At 46.6% G+C, this 18,812-nt stretch overlaps 2 protein-coding genes across 2 annotated transcripts in view; one reads left to right on the top strand and one right to left on the bottom strand.

Annotated features, from left to right (window-relative positions):
• atrx (ATRX chromatin remodeler) overlaps nucleotides 1-10,216 on the top strand; it is a 31,585-nt gene extending 21,369 nt beyond the window's left edge. Inside the window, exons 30-34 of the mRNA XM_035649638.2 lie at nucleotides 4,749-4,898; nucleotides 6,784-6,900; nucleotides 7,403-7,498; nucleotides 7,594-7,722; nucleotides 8,578-10,216. Coding sequence (XP_035505531.2) covers nucleotides 4,749-4,898; nucleotides 6,784-6,900; nucleotides 7,403-7,498; nucleotides 7,594-7,722; nucleotides 8,578-8,802 — 717 coding nt within the window. The 3' untranslated portion in view covers nucleotides 8,803-10,216. The remainder of the gene's footprint in view (nucleotides 1-4,748; nucleotides 4,899-6,783; nucleotides 6,901-7,402; nucleotides 7,499-7,593; nucleotides 7,723-8,577) is intronic.
• A 1,979-nt stretch (nucleotides 10,217-12,195) lies between these two features.
• Nucleotides 12,196-18,538, bottom strand: fgf16 (fibroblast growth factor 16). Its single transcript, XM_047334685.1, has 3 exons — nucleotides 17,430-18,538; nucleotides 15,753-15,856; nucleotides 12,196-13,607 (listed from the first exon to the last, which is right to left on the bottom strand). The coding sequence occupies exons 1-3, from the start codon at nucleotides 17,731-17,733 to the stop codon at nucleotides 13,362-13,364; spliced, it is 654 nt and encodes a 217-aa protein (XP_047190641.1). The 5' UTR covers nucleotides 17,734-18,538; the 3' UTR covers nucleotides 12,196-13,361.
• Nucleotides 18,539-18,812: the final 274 nt, after the last annotated feature.

Below are 18,812 nucleotides of genomic sequence, written 5' to 3'. Positions count from 1 at the left end.
GTAAATGCTGCTGCGGACATTTTTCCGAAATTCACCTGCCAACCCCCTAGTAACATTTCCGGCCAGAGTGAGCCCATGTGAGAATACAGGAGGAAAATCTCCGGAAGAATCACTGCAAGCGTTCGTCATATGTGAATGGCAAATTCTGGAGAATGTCTGGACGCAACTCTGTGGACATATTTCGGCATTCATGTCTGAAAACAGCTTGAATGATCATGCCTAAAATATTAGGAACACTAATAAATTATCATCTTAAATAATTCCTCTGATTTTGACTTTGGATATAAAGACACTGACTTGAGTTTTATTTATTCATAAAACCATTACTCATTTTTTTAACCTCCTGACATCGCTGTCCTTTGATGCTGGCCCTTACCAAACATACTCAAATGATTGGATCATGTTGCAGGTGGTGGTGTTTTTCCCACTGTGCACCTGCAACCTTGAATATCATGCAGAACAATCTAAAGCTTATTTCTTTTTATTTCTAGGGCATTTTAAATGGTCTTGTTTTCACAGGACAGCAGGATTCATGCCATGTGGGGAACAACTGTTTAGTTGTAGATTTTTACTTCTGATTAGTTCAGAAACCATTTTCTATTTTTGTTTCCTTTTTTCATTCCCAGTACATTTCCACCATCATACTTTTATGGACTCCTTGTGAATCCTCCCTGGCCTGCATGTCCAGTTCCAGCTGGCTGGACCGTGTAGTGATTTTCATGAGAAATGTAGCCCCCTACTGCTGCTAGCTGAGGCTTGTTTTTATTGGAATGTGGTATGTCTATAGTCTTTGTGTAGCCCTTTGTGACACGCACAATTTGTTTTTTTAATTGACTGACATCTAGATAAAACCTCTGACTATGATATTGACCCCGGAGGGCGTGAAGACGATGTGGTCCTGTGGGCTTCCTGATGTCCGGCACAGCACCTATAATTCCTGAATTGTTTTGAGTAGGCCGGAAGGGTTATGTGTATCATTTGTCTGCAGCTGCGGGGGAGGCAGTTTTGACAGGCTATGTTTAGATATTACAAATATCTCAGCCACTCTCATTTCTTCCGTCTTGGCCCCCACTGCTGCTGTGGTTGAAGCACCTGTGCATTGAAAAAGGAGTTTCCAGTAGACAGCCACTTTCAAAAACAACTGAGAAACTTGTTCTCTTCCTCTGCATCACTCATCTGTCATGTTACGATCCAGTCAAATGTCCGTCTTCCCCGCCATATCTTTCTAACCTTTCTACCTTCCGTCTCTCCTCCTGCACATTTAATGGCTCCTGTTTGTTTCTTTTTTTCTCCTGAGAGGTTTATTGTTGTGGCAATGACATGAAGAGAATTTAAAAAACAGAGGCCCAGTTAAAGTCTTCTTTACACAGCAAGTGACAATTTATTTGCAGGAAATTGGGTTAACATGGTGGAGAATGTTTTTAGCTCAAAGAAGTATCTAAAGTGGCCAAAAATCCTGCCTGCATACAACCTACAGCTATTAATGCACACGGGTGTTTAAATGCATCAGCCCCTTTTTACAGTTCAACGTCACTAAAAATCTCCAGTTAAAGTATGTGTGGGTCCCCGTGCCAAGTTGTAAAGTATACATTAGGTCCGCTCATGTAGGCTCCCACGTTTTCATCTTTGTGATGTGAGAGCTGCTGACTTTGTAAAGTACTTAACATCATTTATGGACTTCATAATGCACACACTATATGTGCAAAAATTTGGCTCAAGAGGGGCATACATTTTTCTCTAAATGTAAAGAAGGGAAAGTGATATATATATATATATATATACACATATATATACTTGATTATTTACCTTTTTTGTTTTGTTCTGCTGACCCTTCTCCTCCTCCCTGTTCCAGTCAGCTGAAGCCAAGACTCTCTTCATTTACAACACATTTGTAGAGCCTACTTTGAATAAAAGGCACATTTAATCAAACGTGCTTTTGAGCATCAAGACGGGCAGATGACCAGGCTGAGATCATCAGTAAAACTCTCGAGCTTGTCCTCAGACATGGCGTGCTTCCTCCATTCTTACATCTTAACGCACATACTCTGATGCCAAATGTCAAAATTATATTCTAGATTTTACGCTTTTAGAAATAGACACCCTGCTCGCCATATTCCTTCTCAGAGGGGAACTACAAATCGAGTTGAGTGTGGTAATTTACCTCTTTAAATCTCTGAGCATCTGCCCACCCAGCGCTTCTTGCTTTCTCTTTTCTCCAGCTGTAAAGCGATAGGCTTTACCATGCAGCTCCATAAGGATGACAATAGCTCAGCTCAGGTCAGGTTACCTACAATCATTACATGCCGGCTCGGGGAAGAAAAAAAACACACACACACACACACACTGATCGCAGCAGGATGGGAGATGGGCTGGACCACCCCTGAGCCATTACTGGTGGAGATTTCTTAGGTATCCCAGAATACACTTGGTTCCAGTGGGAGCGTCTGTACTATCATTTGACCCTGCATGTCCCGTGACCCGTCGACAGTCAGAAATGTTCCTTGGTGTATTTCAATAAAACCGTCATAACTTTTTTCCTGCTCAACAAGTTTTATCTGTTTTCCATAAAGAACATAAAACTGAATCGTTAACATTAATGAAATATAGCATTAAAAAAAGAATTAAGACCAAATGTCGTCTTTCTATAGCAAAGCTATGATTCTCTCAGTTGTGTTGAGCGACCTGGATGTCTGTCATAGCATTCGAGTTTCTGTTTAAACCAGCAAACGGGCAGGAAGCTGCCAGCTCTTGCCCGGGACTCTTGTCTGTTGGCTGCAGTTGCCATTGACTTAGAAATAATCCAAGCTCAATGTTCCTCGTGTAAAAGTCAACAGCAAGACGTGAAAAGTTATTGCGGGGGCAGTCTTGTCCCGGTTTAAAACAATGGAAACTCCTGATTAAATTATTCAAATGTGTGTTTGTTTTTGTGTACCTGCCATAATCAGCTCCTCCCTCCTTCAGAGAAGTCATCAAACCAGTCGCAAAGCAGAGAGATGGATATTTGTTGGTTATCTTAAACGCTGAACTGTGAAGACAAATCAACTTGCCCAGAGAAGCGGCCCCCTGGTTTATACTTATCGTCACCTCTGAGTCAGATTCGTCGTACCACGCATGTGGTGTCTATACCAGTGCCAACATAACTGTCCGTGCTGGGATCTACTATGGCCTTCATTTGACCTTGTGCTCACCTTCTTTGGCAGGACGAACAATCATGGATGTCTTTTATCCGAGTCAGGCCAACGGGCTCTCCTGTGCTTTTATGTCCTAATTAGAGAGCAAAGGAGCAGCTGAATCGCTGGCTGTGCCTCGCCTCTGAAATGTCTGGTTGTTCAAGGGTGGCCTGGTTCCGTCCTGATTGAGTGTGATGGCTGGAAAACATAAACATGTGTCAATGAGGAGCAAAATCCGCTCCAGGGTCCAGGTTTTGGTTGGGTTGATGGGTATGTGGATGAGAAGCTCTTATCTCACCTGTTTCAACCACCTTAACTGTCGCTTTCCGGAGTTGTGGTGAACCTAAAAATAAGTTCTTGTGTGGTTTTCTTGCTGCTCACGTCAGTCCCCCCCCCCTTTTCAGGAATCCAGTTTCACTCCGTCTGGCCCGGTGTTTATTTTCAGTTTATTCAACACAGGTTTGCAATCACTGCTTAATTTCATAGTGTGTTGTTTCTGTTTTGTATTGTTTTCCCCCCTTAATACCAGTGACATCTCTGATTAATTTTGTTTACAACTTCACACTCGTCACCATTTGAAATGGGAGCGTGAAGAGCAGATGCGGAGCCCCTCGTTGAATCAGTCCATGTGGAGGTTAATGATGCAACTTCTGCATGACGTTTGTTTCCAGAATGCAAAGTCCCAGTTTAATGTAAAGCTGAGTTGAGACAAAGAAAAGCAAACATGCTGCAGAGAGAGTAATTCAAACCATGTCACTGTGAGTGGAGCCTGGCCTGGCACTCTTAACTTTACTCAGGTATTGTTTTCAATAACAATGTAGTCATGGAAACCAAAGACACCCCCCCCCCCCCCCCCCCAAAAAAAAAATATCTTTAATTTTTTTATTTATTTACTTTCTTTCCTTTTGTCCTTTTTAACCCTTTAACAGGAATTTTTCTTCTTCTTAAATTTATGTTGGATTGATTCAGGGATGTTTGTTTGCCCTCTGTCCTTCCTCATTTCCAGTCAACTCTGCGCATGTGAACCATGAAGAAAAGGCTCAAAAAGCTATTTAAAAAAAAAGACAATTTACAGTCTAATTGAGGCACACACATCTAGAATTTGGAATGGGGCTGAATTTCGAAACTAAAATGATTTTTGCCCTTAAGCAGTTTACGAATGTCTCAGGGGTCAAAGTGAACCAACAGAACAAGAGATGAAAGTAACATTTGATCAAAAGAGTCTGGGCTATTTGCAGATCACAGAGCATTTTATGAAGAAACATGTTGTTTTAATCCAGCAAAGATTTACCTCTGTTCACCAGTGATCTTGCTGCATGCTTCGCAGAGTGCGTGAAGTTCTTTTGGCTTTTTTAATTAGTAGCAGTTGAAAAATAACCCAATCTCATTCCAATCAGGAGATGCCAAAAATGGGATTTGTCTTGATAGTCTGCATATATAGCATATTTTTTTTACTCAGGAGGTCGGTGTGGCCTTCCTCAGCTCCTCCAGCGCCAACTCTCCCTCCCCTCCAGTGATGACTTTAAACCCACCGTGACCCTTTTCATCTTTTCTTTTTTGACATCTTCCTTGATGTAGGATCCCTTCTTGGCCGAGATGCTGCAGAACAACAAGGACCAGATTGCATGTTACCATGAACACGACTCCCTGCTGGACCACAAGGAGGAGGAAGCCCTGAGCGAAGAGGATCGCAAGGCTGCCTGGGCCGAGTATGAAGCGGAGAAAAAGGTAAGGAAGGAGGAAAAACACGTACACGCGCAGACGGGCATGCTGCACAATGACCTATCCCCCATTTCTAAGATTCAAAGGCACACACAGCGATTATCCCCCCCATGTCCATCATTCTCCACGTCATTGACATCAAAGTGCAAGGTGTGCAAAGCCAGGCCCCACTGTTGTTTGTCAGGATGTGTGAGTTGGTGTTGGATCTAAATAATCCTTTCATCACTTGGAGTAAGCGGATGACATAAGTCAATAGAGGGTTGAGGGACTCCTCTTCTGCCTGCTTTACACTTTTCTCTCTCTTACTCTTGTGCATCCCCCTCACTTGTCCCCTCACCTTCCCTTTTCCTTTCTTGCGGGACAAATCATTGAGCAATTAGTGGGCTTTATTTGGAGGCGCGTGTGTGTGTGCGGGGGCGTTTTGATGTTGTAAATGAGCAGGAGCAGGTCTCCTCACCCCCCCTGTGTAATCCTAGATTCTAATTCACTCTAATGATTATTTTTCCAACACACACTCCCTCCTCTGCCCTCTGTGTGCCTTAAGCGGCTTTTCCCTCCAAGCTCCTCTGCTTTTCAGGAGAACAGAGGGTTCCCATCCGCAGTTGTGCCGAGGTCGAATGGTGGAATTTCAATTGCGTTCGCATCGCTGCAATCTGTCATACGCTTAAGATGGAGAAAGTTATCGCTAGTCACTTTTGTCCATGAGAGTCTGTTCAACGTTGCGCTGTGAACTCTGACCTTTGTAGGAGAAACAACTGGAACCCGAACTGGCCTGTGCTAATGTCTTCACAACTTCAGAGTTGGCCGCTGGTGGCCAGGCAAAGCTGTGCGTATGAATATCAGATTTGCAACTCAGGAAGTGGAGGAAAAAAACTGAGAACATGAACCCAGGCGCCCCCTGCCTCACTAGGATGAGCTTAACGACGCCGGAGTCGTAGATTTAGAGTTCTGAGTTTTGGAAATGAAGTCGAGTGTAGCTTTTGTGTCTGTCTGTCTGAAGATGTCAGGTCTGCAGAGCATCTGAGGATGAGCTGAAGTCCAAGAGTGGCTGCTTGTCAAAGGCAAACCTAAAAGTGAAGAATGTGTGTGGTGCGTGTCCTCGTTCATGTGTGTTGTGGTTTTGTGGTTGTTTTGAGGTTGTTTTGAGGTTTTGTACTGTTTAGGACTGCACACCTGTCTCTGACACACGCACACACACACACACACACACACACACACACACACACACACACACACACACACACACACACACACACACACACACACACACACACACACACACACACACACACACACACACACACACTCTGGACGGCCAGATTACAGGGGGCGGGAAAACCATCTGCAGCAGAGGCTCAATTACACACAAACATTGGGATCCTGCTGGCCTTAACTGGGACAGCACTGTTTACGTCAGGTCACTGCTCTCTCTCTCTCTCTCTCTCTCTCTCTCTCTCTTTGTCTCTCTCTCTCTCTCTCTCTCTCTCTCTCGCTCTCTCTCTCTCTCACACACACACACTCACACTCACACACACACACACACACACACACACACACACACACACACACACTCTCACACTCACACTCACACACACACACACACACACACACGTTTAATTCAGCAATGGCAGGATGATGTCAAGCAACTTGTTGCTCCGGCAGAGTGAAACGGGTTGAGTGTTTGAAGAGCTGTTGTCAAGTTTACTGAAGATCATGAGGTGAAGAGCCCGACCAGTTGCCATGTACATGAGTGTGATCAGCGTCTCTGGTCCACTGCTCTGATACAGTCTCTCCCATCATGCACCTGGTGGCTCTTAACCCCTTTGCCTAATTGATGTATTCTAATCCTGCTTTTCTCTTGGATGCTCTGTCTCCGTCTGTCATCTGTCAGGGTCTTAATATGAGGAACAACTACCAAACGCAATACGCCCAGATGGACATGGGCAACTCCAGCTACTTCTCCTACAACGTGGCGGCTTTGGCCTCCATGACCAACCAGCAGCTGGAGGTAAGTAATGAGCTCCACATGCCCCTCTCCTACCTCCCCCCCTCCTTCCCCCACCCCATAGCGCCCCACATTCCTCAGACCCCACTGCTAATTGTGACAACAGTCTACTAGCCAACAAGCCCCGTCTGCCCCACTCCTCCACCCAACAGTTTGTAATGCTGCATGTTTGTGGCAGCAGCTATTTATACATTGCGGCATATCTGACTGAGGGACAGGACAGAAGGTCCAAGAGGCAATTTGTGTTATTCATTAATAATAAGCGCAGAAATACTGTATGCTGCCTATCTTTCTAAGCAGACTCATAACCTACTGATGGAGCTAAAGCTACTATCATATTAAATGACCACAAAGTGTGTATTGCTAATGTGTGGCCTCTTTCACATTCAGCGCACACAGAGCAGTTAGAGTAGTATTTGTTTGCAGTCCTGTTTCTGACCACCTGATGCATGTAAATGTAATATTTACACACTTGTTTCGTTTTCCATCTTTCATTTGTCTTCAGGACCTTATAAACCAGGGACGACAGAAAGTCATCGAGGCAACAAACGCATTGAAGACTTTATCAAGGGAGTCGGTGGAGGACACAATCGCTAGATTGGTGAGTGTCAACACAGACAGTCAGTCTATAAGGCCATGAAGATAATCATGAATCTTATTCGTGGTTAACGTGTGAGCTGTCGTCTTTTCCCACAGTGGAAGGAGAACCCGTTGCTCACAGAGAGCCAGGTCCAGTCGATGGCACTAGGACGCCAGGCCAGTGTGGAGTTGGAGGTCAAGCGCAGGGAAGCCATTTACAGGGATGTTCTCACCAGGCAGCAGACGGTAAGAGCTCCTCTGTGTACTAGCTACAACAGTTAATGGTTAGAGGCCTGTGTGTGCTTTCACCGTTTTACTAGAAAATCTTTAATTATAAAAAAAAAAGCTCTCGGAGGCAATGTCCGGGAAAATTAGATCCGATCATTTTCTGTAGTTTGCATTTCACATACGTCGAACGCAGCAGGAGACTGTACAACTCTGATGCGTTCACAACAACAGGAACATTTCCGAACTTTCTGTGGCGTGAGCCACATTTGCGGACATTTACATTCTCACAGAATAATAATAATAATAATAACAACTTTTATTTGGTAGCGCCTTTCAAAACAAATTTACAAAGTGCTTTACACTAAAACATAAAACAATTAAACACGTAAAATAGATAATTAATACAATTCATCAGTTAGGTAAAAGCCAAACGATAAAAGTGATTCCTAAGAAGCGATTTGAAAGAGGACACTGAGTTTGCCTGCCTGCGATCTCCAGGCAGGAAGTTCCACAACTGAGGGGCCCTTACAGCAAAAGCCCGGTGACCCCAGGTCACCTCAGGTCACCTTAAATCACATTAATGTTTTTCATCACAGTCATATCATGTAGTTTTCAGCTAGAAAAAACACATTTGTGTGAGTGCTATATCTCTTTAAAATGAATTGTCCAATAACATGTTTGTTTTTCTGCACATAGTATTTATCCCACATTTAGGTCAGTGAGTAAATAAATCATTTCCTTTTACCTTGGTGATGATTTTCTTTTGTCATATCTGGCCAGTTGTATCTGGCAGCTGGTTACTTCATGACAATTTATTAGATATCATTTATTTGAAGTTGCTTACACACTGTCTCTGTTTTTGTCTGTGTCCAGCTGATGATGTTCGTGCAGAAGCTGATCACCAACAGGAAGGTGCAGGAGCAGCAACTTGCCATGGCTAACCAGGCCAGCTACTTAAACCAGCTGGCCATGCAGAACGGCATGATGGGAGCCGGCGGGCTCAGCCAGATGGACCTGCTGGGGCTTTACCAGCAGCTCCATGGCCTGAGCTCTCACCAAGGCATGGGCAAGAACCCTGGGCCCTCCAAGGGCCTGTAGGTCGGAAGGACCCCCCACACACACTTCCCCCGCCCACTCAGCTCCCTTGCTACCAGTGGCCCAGTCCAAAGTGTGGCCCTCTTTCTAACGCATTTTGAGAGCGGAAAGCAAACTTGGTGCACCAAGCAGAGGGTGGAGTAGTTTTGAGTCTAGGCTGCTGTCCACTGGGGCCTCAAGTGGGACAGACTCTCAGTCCTTTATTCTGTAGTTCACTGAGAGAACGTGGAATATAATGTATAAATGACTGTGAAAGGTCTGTTAGGAAGGTTCAACAGGAAACAAAAAATGTATATACCGCCTTATATTGTTATTCAAGTTCTATATCTTCATTTTTCATGTATTTAAAGTTAATCAAGTTTTACCCCCAATGCTTTTAAGCATTGTATTGTTTTCCCTATGAGAGGGTTTCCTTATAATTTAAACTCAGTTTTTTATACTGTTTTAAATGTCTAACTAAATCCGAGTGGGACCAGTGTCAGCGGTGAAAGGACTCCATGATGTAAAGGCTTCAGGTGACATGATTATTAGCTCCAGTAGTTTCCGCCACCAAAATCACCAACTTTGGTGCTGCTCTTCTCGGGAGACAGAAGAAACTGACATGTCATCAAAAAAAAAAAAAAAAACCATAAAAGTTTTGGCCTTATATATTTGATTCCTAAAAAAAAAAGCTCTGTAAAGTTCTGAGATTTGTTGAGAACCTTTTTCTATTATGCTTTTAGTGTTCATGTTAGTTGTCACTGAACATGGTAATGAATGCTTGTGTTGTTCAAAACTGCCTGCCGGTTCCTATGACCTTTTCGTAACATCGCTCTCATTGTCATGTGTTGTCTAGCATAGCACTGTGCGTCCTGTCCATTGTTTATGTTCCACTTGTGTTGATCCCAAGCTCGGGCGACTGACTGGGTCTTGCAAAGCCACAAAGCACTTCAGCCATTTATCACAGGGCCCAAATCGTTTCCCTTTACTCGTCTGTCACAGTCTGAAATGTGTTTTTCAGGTCGGACTTGACAGGAAGAGGTAAAGACTGGAAAACTTATTATATGTGGCTGATTTGCGGCGTCTGCTTTGTGAGAATCCGCCCTCCTGGACACTGTAGTCACACCAGGCAGGCACCCAGACTACCTGTACTCTACTTTGGCACATTCTTGCTTCTAAATGCTTAAACTGGTGTAGCTGTTAACCATGAGGAATATGTACATTTCTCATGAAGAGACGCCTGTTGTCTCTAGTTGGCTCCTGTGTTTGCACAAGGTGTATTTTATAAATGTAGACAAACTTCTTTTTTTTTTTCTTTCCCTCCTCTAAGAATGTTCTTATGTTAGCAAATACACCAACTTGATTTGCCATGAATCTGATCTGCTATTATCTTGATAAGTATTTAATATAACATTTAATAAAGTGACCAAAAGGATGAGCAAGTCCCGTGTTTGAGTTATTTGTTTTTAAGTGCTCAGCATTCCTTTGCACTAACCGAATTCATGGTGGGGAATGTTGGTATTTGGTTATTGGTTATTTTTATTATAGCAGGTCTTCCACAAGCTTTTTATTACACACCTGTATCATTTCGTATCCGAGGCACGGCTGATTGTGGATTGTTGAGATTCATACTGCTGTTGATATTTAAGAGTATTAAAAATCTGATTATAGAATATAGACCAGTATTATTTGGGGCCTTTTTCTTGCCTTTATTAGTGGAGTGGAGAGCTTTCATCAGTTATAGATGTGCTGTATGAGTCAGCTTTTAAACATGATGTCAATAAACAAGAAAATATGTTTTTATGTCAAATTAAAGGTATACTTTGATATTTTAAAACAGGCATATTTGCTTCCTTGCCAATTTTGATTTTAAAAAACAACAAACATTTATGCCTATCTTAGCATCACGACTACCTGGCTCTGTCACGTGATCTCCCTTTAGCCAGACAACCAGCAGAGACTTCACGAAGTCTTTCAACGTCTATGTCCTAGATCGACAACTATATACATAGAAATTTAAAATGTACAAGTTTATGCAATCACACCTGAGTTCATGTAAAGGATAAATGAGTTTTAATGTGTTAACTGGTGAGCTTCTTTTTTTTTGCAGATTTATGTTGCCTTTGTTCGGAGCCAGGTGTGTCCCGCCCGCCGCAGCAGGTCAGTATTCACGCAGAGCTAAGCTAACTGTCTCCAGCCTCATATTTACCATACAGAACATTAGAGCAGTGCGTATCTTCTCATCTTGGGAAGAAAGCAAATAAATTCCCAAACTCTAGAACTGCCTAACGATCGGCGAGCAGCTAACTGAGACATCCTGATGCACTATCCCCGAATTTCACACCCACAGCACCAAGTGCCTTTTGTCCCACTCTCCCCTCCCTTCAATCTTTCATCTATTTTTTTCTCCCTCTCCCGGTATTGTTTTCGTTTCTCAGTCTGCCAGGGTTTTCCCCCTGCATGTCTTTGACTTTTCCATTCCCTCCCCCCCAGGGGAGCTTGCTCTCACAGCTTACAGATATCTGCCAGTGGAGAAACATTACAACTATTGCAGATGTTGAAATGTTGATCCCATCCCCTCTTAGCCCCAGATTACCACCACTCCACGTTTGCAGCACATCCCCGCTGGTTCCCCGTTCAGCAGGCAGCTGTTTCTGTCCATTGGCGAGACCGGCTGTGGACTGCGCTATAGCGGGGCTCCGTGAGGCCCCTGCCGTGAACAACCAATCACTGCCCTGAATCCTCGCTGACGCGTAAAGCCAATTAGTGGAGGATTCGGGATCCAGTTGCATAAGGAATCTGATGTTTTACGGTGGATGTGGGCTGATTAAGACCTCGTGGAGCCAGAGAAGGCCTGCGCACATTTCTTGGTGAAGGGTTTGTGAGGGCAAATTGGCATGGGAGTGTGTCAGTGTTCTCTTTCTGGGGGGGAACTGCGACACCTTTTCACCCACGTGCCACATGGTCACTTTTGATGTATATTAATAATAGCTCCACACTTGAGTTATCAGTGGTGTTATCTTGGTTCAGCAACGCCTTAAATGTTTTTGTGCAGACTGAAGAAATTGTGTTCTTTTCATTACCAGGTGAAAAGCAAAAACACAGACATCATGGTGGTGCAAAGAGGAAAAGTCAGGGGAGCATCAGAATCAGCAGGATCCATCCTTTGGGGACCTTCAATATCTATACACAGTCCATCCAGCAGGTATTTAAATGTGGACCCAAGTGGTGGTGAACCAACACACTGACACACTAACAAGTCTGGAAACAAAAAGGAAAGAAATGCAACATTCACACAGATATCTATATCTGGTTTTAATTGGTACATCAGATATTAATCCAAGCAAAACAGTCTGTCACAATGATTTCTCGATAGCAGGACAATTTTATTGTCACGTTCATCGCAGTTCTTCATAATTATTTTTTGTTGGTTTGCTTTTTTTGGGGGGGGGGGGTGTAATTTCAGTAGAATGTACAGTCCAGATAACTTCAAGTTCATTACAAAATAAAGTCTTTGCAATAAATAAATATAGATTTATATTTATACTTTATAAGTAGAAAATAAATATATTGTACATCTCATAAATAGGATCACCCATATGTACACCTCAGCTGCTTGCCTTTTTAATAATGTTCCTGACACTCCGAACATTACAAGTCACCATCTTTAAAAAAAACAAATTAAAAAAACAAACATCTCTCAGTCTTTACAAACCACAGTCAGAGAAGTGCTTTTTGTCCCGAGCTCAATCACTTGTTCTGCACACAACTCCTACAAGACACTGCTCGATATTTTGATCTAAATGTGATGAATGATCATCAGACTGTTGGTAGCGAGGGAGGCCGGGGGTGAGCCTCCAGCTGGGACGGGGGATGTGCAGTAAGTGCTCTTTCCTCTGTCACACATTCATCAGCGATTCTAAATCCCCCACGTTCCTCTTTGATTTTGAGGACAAGTTAATATAAGTTGAAGCAGTTAGCTCTCTCTTCTTAAAGATTCCTGCCCCTTCACCTGCGTGGGTGTTTCTGACCCTTTCCCTCGATCTATCTATCGATCTATCCACAAATGCACCATTTAACATCTGCAGTGCTTTCTGTTCATTTTTTTTTTCCCTTCTGAAAGTATCTCTCTTGTCTTCTCTTTGTAAACCATTCCTTTTTTTCCTCCCCGCCAGCTTGGGGCCGCTCCAATCTGCCAAGAGCCTCGGCTCCATTCGTCTCTTCAGTATCTATGCATTGACCTATTTTATATAAGTGGTTATGAGAAAACGTGGCACCCGATGGCCCCACAGCTGGGCAGTCATGTGGGCCTCCTTCGTCCATGGCCGTTTTTTTTTTCCCCTCCTCTCCGACGTCACAAGTCCACTACAGAAGCAAAGAAGCAACATCCGGGGAAATGCACAATGTTTATGTCAGTGCCATACGTGCTTGGTCGTAGGCTGAGGCGTAAACACAGTGACCTCAGCGGGAGTTGAGGGTAAACAGTTATGTACCAGGTCCAAAATATCCACAACACCCCCTCTCTCCTCTTCTTTTATTTCTCTTCCTCCCGGTGGAACCCTCTCTCCACACGTAAGCGCTGGTCACCTGTACTGGAATAAGTCTCTGTATGCTTGAGGGATCTTTTCGATCTCCACCGGCCTGGGTAAGAAGTGGGTGAGTTTCTGGTGCTTTTTAGTCCTGCTGCCCTCCCTGGGCGAGCCGTCCTTGTTCAGGGCCACGTAGTAGAAGCGTCCCGTGTCCGTGTGCTTGTACAGAGTTGAAGCGTAGGTGTTGTACCAGTTCTCCTCAAACTGCTCCCTGAACACACATTCTGCTGTCAGCTTCCTCTGCAGGAGGGAAAAAACATCACATTAGTCATAGGCTGGAGTCCCGCTCGCACGACACTGAGTGAGAAGGGAAAATTATGAAGACAATTTGCAACAACAGAGAGATTAAAGAGAGAGATCAATGACTCTGCTTTGCATGGAGACTTCACCGTTTCTGACGTACTCGTTTGTGTTTGTCATTAACTCTCTTGGACTGCACTTAAAAGCTGAAGTGAACCAGCAGAAGCTCATCGAGACAGGCACTCATTACGACAAATGAGGGGAAGTTATTACAGGCGGCTTTTCCCTTTACGCCCCACACTCACTCCTCAGACCTGTTAACCTCTCGTTGTGCACGGAGAGTAATTTCCCTCCCTCCTCTACGACCAGAACAGTGAGCCGGAGTACAGCCTTCCCTCCCTCCCACACACACACACACACACACACACACACACACACACACACACACACACACACACACACACACTGAGCAGCTCTCCGAGCACTGATGGTGCAGCATGAGCGATGGCTGTGGGTTCAGCAGGTGAGTGTGCTGGCTGAGTGAGTGTGTGAGAACAATGAGCGCTGCTTTCCTGCCAGGACCGGTCCGTGTCCGCTGCTCAGCAAGAGGGTCGAACCTCAGGGGCGTCAAGTGTTTCAGTGAGGACCGAGGCCCAAACGCGAACCGCTTTAACGAGTGTCCCAAACAGTTACGAGTCGCCATTCTCCCTCCCGCTGTCCAACAGGAAAAAACCTTTTTGGGGCTAAGGCGAAGATAAATGTTCGCCATCAGTCGATCTCTGCCTGTAGCACACTTTACACTTCTCGCAAGTGTTTGTGCAACACTCTTGTTTTTTTTTAACAAGTAATTTTGTTGATTGGGTGTCAGGCTCTGCTTGGCTGCGGCTGTGTGGTGCTGCTGTTGTCTGTAAACACAGCCCTGAGGCCACATGACTAGTCCAGTTTCATCCTAATGCACACACACACACACACACACACACACACCTCTCATCGGATCAAAAGCTTGTCAAGGTCTGGTGGTTGTGGGACGGAAGAGCCTTCTACCTGGTAGGCCCCCTCCCGTCCCACCTCCTGGCCCCTCAGATACAGACAGACATGTCTGCATCGCTCTTTCTGTCAGTCAGGTGACTCAGTCAGGTGTGCAATTACCCCCCACCCCTACCAAATCATTGCCTCCCGCTATCACCTCCCCCAGGGTCAAAGCTCCAGGATGCCAGACCCTGATAGCACGCAGTAACCATATCTGCACTTTTCAACATAATGGCCGTGCTTAAAAGTGGCCTCTGTTCCAAGTGTTCAGAGCCAGGGGGAGAGTCTGAGCTCGGAGAGGCCCTCAGGTAATGCCCTGGGACACCTGATACAGGTAACCCGCACATACTTCCCTTTCATTGTTTTTATCTCTTCCATTTCCCCTCTTTCTGCCCCCAGACCACATATGAGAGAAAGTCAGCCAAAAAATTTGACAAAACAAAACATAAAACAGATGTTCTCTAGAAACTGCGTTTACGGTGGAAAAACACACACACACACACACACAATTTAATTCTTCTAAATTTAACGCTGCAGTCCAAACTCCAGTCCAGCTGTGCGCGGAGACCAAACTCACCCCCAGCACACGTCCAGAGTGAGTGCAAACGTTTCTGTCTCCACTTTGGGAAAATATGTAAATATTTCTGCATATCTCAAAACTAAATGAAGAGGCCGGTTCGCTCTCCAAAGCCGCTCTTCCTTCAATCCTCTCATTTCAGAAACGAGGGTGAAGACCTCTGATCTCGTTTCTCTGATACTGCTGCTGCTGCTGTTGTTTAAGGTCTGAAGGTCACTCGACTGAATATTAATTTCTCCGGTTACAGTGCCGAAGGACGGCAGCAGGAGAGGGAGGGACGTGCGAGTGTGAGAGAGGCACAGACCCGTTGTTTTGTCTCACCGTGGGTTTCCCATCTGGCACGTATGGGAACCTTGATAACAAACTGGCTCTCAGATTGCTCCTGAAAAACTCACCGCTCATGTCTATTCTCACTGTCTGCGAAACCCGCTGTGTGTGTATTAGGTGGCGGACTTGTTGTGAATGAGACTCTGGGCTGCATGGGGTGCAAACAAAAGAGGGTGGTGAGACGGGGGGGGGGGGGGGGGGCTTTGACTCACCGACCCATAGAGCTCTCCTTTCTCATTCATGCCGAGGTAGAGTCCAGCATCCACCCCTCTGATGCTGACCAGACCCACTGCCAGGCTGATGAACTCCAGGATACCTGAGGTCACACACACAGAGACACACACACACACACACACACACACACACACACACACACACAAATCCGTCAATGAAACCCTCAGACTCAGTGGGACCCCCTCCCCTCCTGTGTGACAGCCGACCAGTGTGTCAGAAACATGTATTTCTGAGGACTGGGAGCTTCAGTTGGAAAAAGGGCAGATTCAAGGCGACATAAATAAGAAAGTTTATCATTGACTCAATCAAAAGGAAAGGGACAAATACAGACTGGAATAGAACCACACCGTGGGGCCAGGTCTTTGATTCCTCGCGTTCTCTTTTTGAGGTCTTGCTCAATTCATCACGTCACTCCGTCATAACGGCCTGCGGTGTCTATAAACGTGTTCATCGTGGCTTTGGGAATTCCAACTGGCTACTAATACAGGCCGGCGGGTCGCTTTAATGGGGCTGAGATGTGGCCGACTCACAGGAAGTCGCTGTGGAGCGAACACCGGGCTTCAAAGGCGAGGAAACGACCGGTCCAAATGAAAAGCCGTCGTCTGTTGTGATGCGGAGGTTAGTCGGAGAGGATCCAGCTGGCCGCGCCGACCGGCACCGGCCGCGGCGCGCAGCCACCTGGTCCCCATCTCCTCGACCTCGTCCGACGCCAGAGGATGACAGACACCATCCCTCTAATTTCTCGCGGGGTGACGAGTGTGTTTCACATCCCTCTAATCAAAGCCACGTCCTCCTCGCAGCGCTGACAAAAGAGCTCGCATTCGAAAGGCTAAGTGAAGCCAGAGACAAACACGCGGACCACCCATCCCTGCACACCGGCTTGTTTTGGCCGAGAGTCTGCACACGAACCCTTCCCCGAATTCCGCAGTGGTCATGCTCTAACTCGGAGCTGTCCCGCAGCGAGCGACCCCTGCACCTGCGGGATGACTGCAGCGGCTCCGAGGCGCGACGCACGTGCGTCGCTGCCCTCTGACCTCATCTGTGCACCGTTGTCCCGCGAGCCGCGCCTCGCCGCGCCCCGTCCGCGTTGGCGGCAGCGGGTCTCCGAGGGGCCCGCGCGCGCGGCCGGCCGGCTCGCTCCCGGCCGGCTCGCTCCCGCCCTCCCGTCGCACGTCCCCTGCGGCCCGGGCACAGACACCTGCGCCCCGCGCGCAGCGGGGATCGCCCGGGAGACGCGTGCGCCGCCCGCGCGCCAGGCGACGGTGACGCACGAGCGGGTGGTCACCGGGGAGAGGCGCGTCTCAATGAAACTCACTTGGCCCGGTTTTCGATGGACAGCAGTGGACATTATCTAAATTGATAGAGCGGCATATAATGCACGGCAGCCACCTCGTGAAGCACCAACAGCCGCAATTAAATGTTGTAAGAAGGACAATTTGCTGTCCCTCAAGGTTGCCGGAGGCCACAGTTCGACCCCGCTTCACTTGTCGGTAATTGTGTCTGATGAGCCTCTGATATGCCTTTTGTAGGCCTGCTGTCGTGAACTGAGGCCGACAAACGATAACTACACCTGCGACATGAAGATGTTTGTAAAGCGCACAATTAAAACAGTAACGCTAACAGCAAAGTGCTGGGGCTAAAAGAAGTGGCCTCACCAAATCTGCTGTGGTCCTGCCTTGTCCCGTGCACGGTGCCGTTGGGGAATATCTCCAGCTGGAAGCCGGTCCTGCAGTAGAGCTGCCGCCGCCTCAGGATGCCTTTCAGGTGCCCGAAATCCGTGGGCGACCCCCGCTGCAGCCTCCCCTCGATCTGCCCCAGCCGCTCACTCAACCCCACTGGAGACTCCGGTACGGGCATAGTCCCGAGTGCAGGAAAGCTTTGTAAATCCAAGTCGATTGTCCCGAGGAAACTCCCGACCTCTGCCATCGTGTGCACGGCTGTCAAATTAAGCGACGGCATTGATACAAAAATGTTTCGGTGACTCGACAGAAGAGGGAGAAAAGTTTACGCCGAGTCCAGTCCATGCACGCACGACTCGGCGAAGGCTACCCGGCGCGCCGTGCTCCTCCGAATCAGCGGAGTCCTCTGAGCTTATTGGTCGTCCTCTGCTTTAATCATCAGTTTGATATCTCTGTTCATCAGATGGAAAGACTCTATTATATACATACTCCCCACGCATTCTCACATTGGATGTTCAAACACAAGCCACGCCTGGCTGGCATCCCTTCTTTTACGCGCATCAGCTTCCTTCGCCGAACGTGTGGAGACCACTTCCAGTCCAACTTTGGCTGCGGAGGATGCCGCGGTCCACCCTCGGCTCCGTCACGGCTCCCTCAGGGAGCGGTGCCCGTGCTCCGATCAGACAGATCCCAGTGCCGGAGAAGCTCCTCACAGCTCCTGCGCGCCTGACTGCGGTCCGGGGCTCTCTGAGGAAACCACATCGCCTCTCCAGCGGCAGGAAACTCTGGCAACCGCGTGTGGTGCGTTGAAATGCGAGACAGATGCAGACGCGAAGACCATCACTGTGAAAGCACAAGAAGCAGCTGACACAAAGCCGAACAGCTACATTTATCATAAACTGTAACAACCACTTCACCACAAAGGCGATCCATAATTTACACTGACTGGTTTATGGTCACTGCAACATGGCCTCTCCGGGAGAAGAAAAAGGGAAAACCGCAAAGTATCAGGTGAGCGTCGTCCCCCCCCCCCCGCAAGATTATCAAAATAACCTGTGCATAATCTCAAGAGCAAACCAATCTCACGCACGAGCGTCAGTGCCAACCACTGCAGTTGGACGTTTTCATGGGAGCGTTCTCTCCACCTCCCTGTTGGAAGCAGGTGCTTCCTCGCCCCTCTGCACAACGTTTGCAATGTGCTCGAGGAAACCACTTGTACTACTGGCAAGGAAGGGGGGGAAAAAGGGAAAATCCAAATGTTGATGACGTGTAGTATCGACTCTTACCGGTGCTGAACTTTTGGAGACTTCAGCAGAGCTTTGATAAAATAGTTTTCGATGTGGCGTGAGATCTGTCTAA

Source organism: Scophthalmus maximus, chromosome 9 (genome assembly GCF_022379125.1).
Source record: "Scophthalmus maximus strain ysfricsl-2021 chromosome 9, ASM2237912v1, whole genome shotgun sequence".
Lineage (NCBI taxonomy): Eukaryota > Metazoa > Chordata > Actinopteri > Pleuronectiformes > Scophthalmidae > Scophthalmus > Scophthalmus maximus.
The sequence above is the reverse complement of the archived record's forward strand: the minus strand, read 5'-3'. Positions and strand labels throughout refer to the sequence as shown.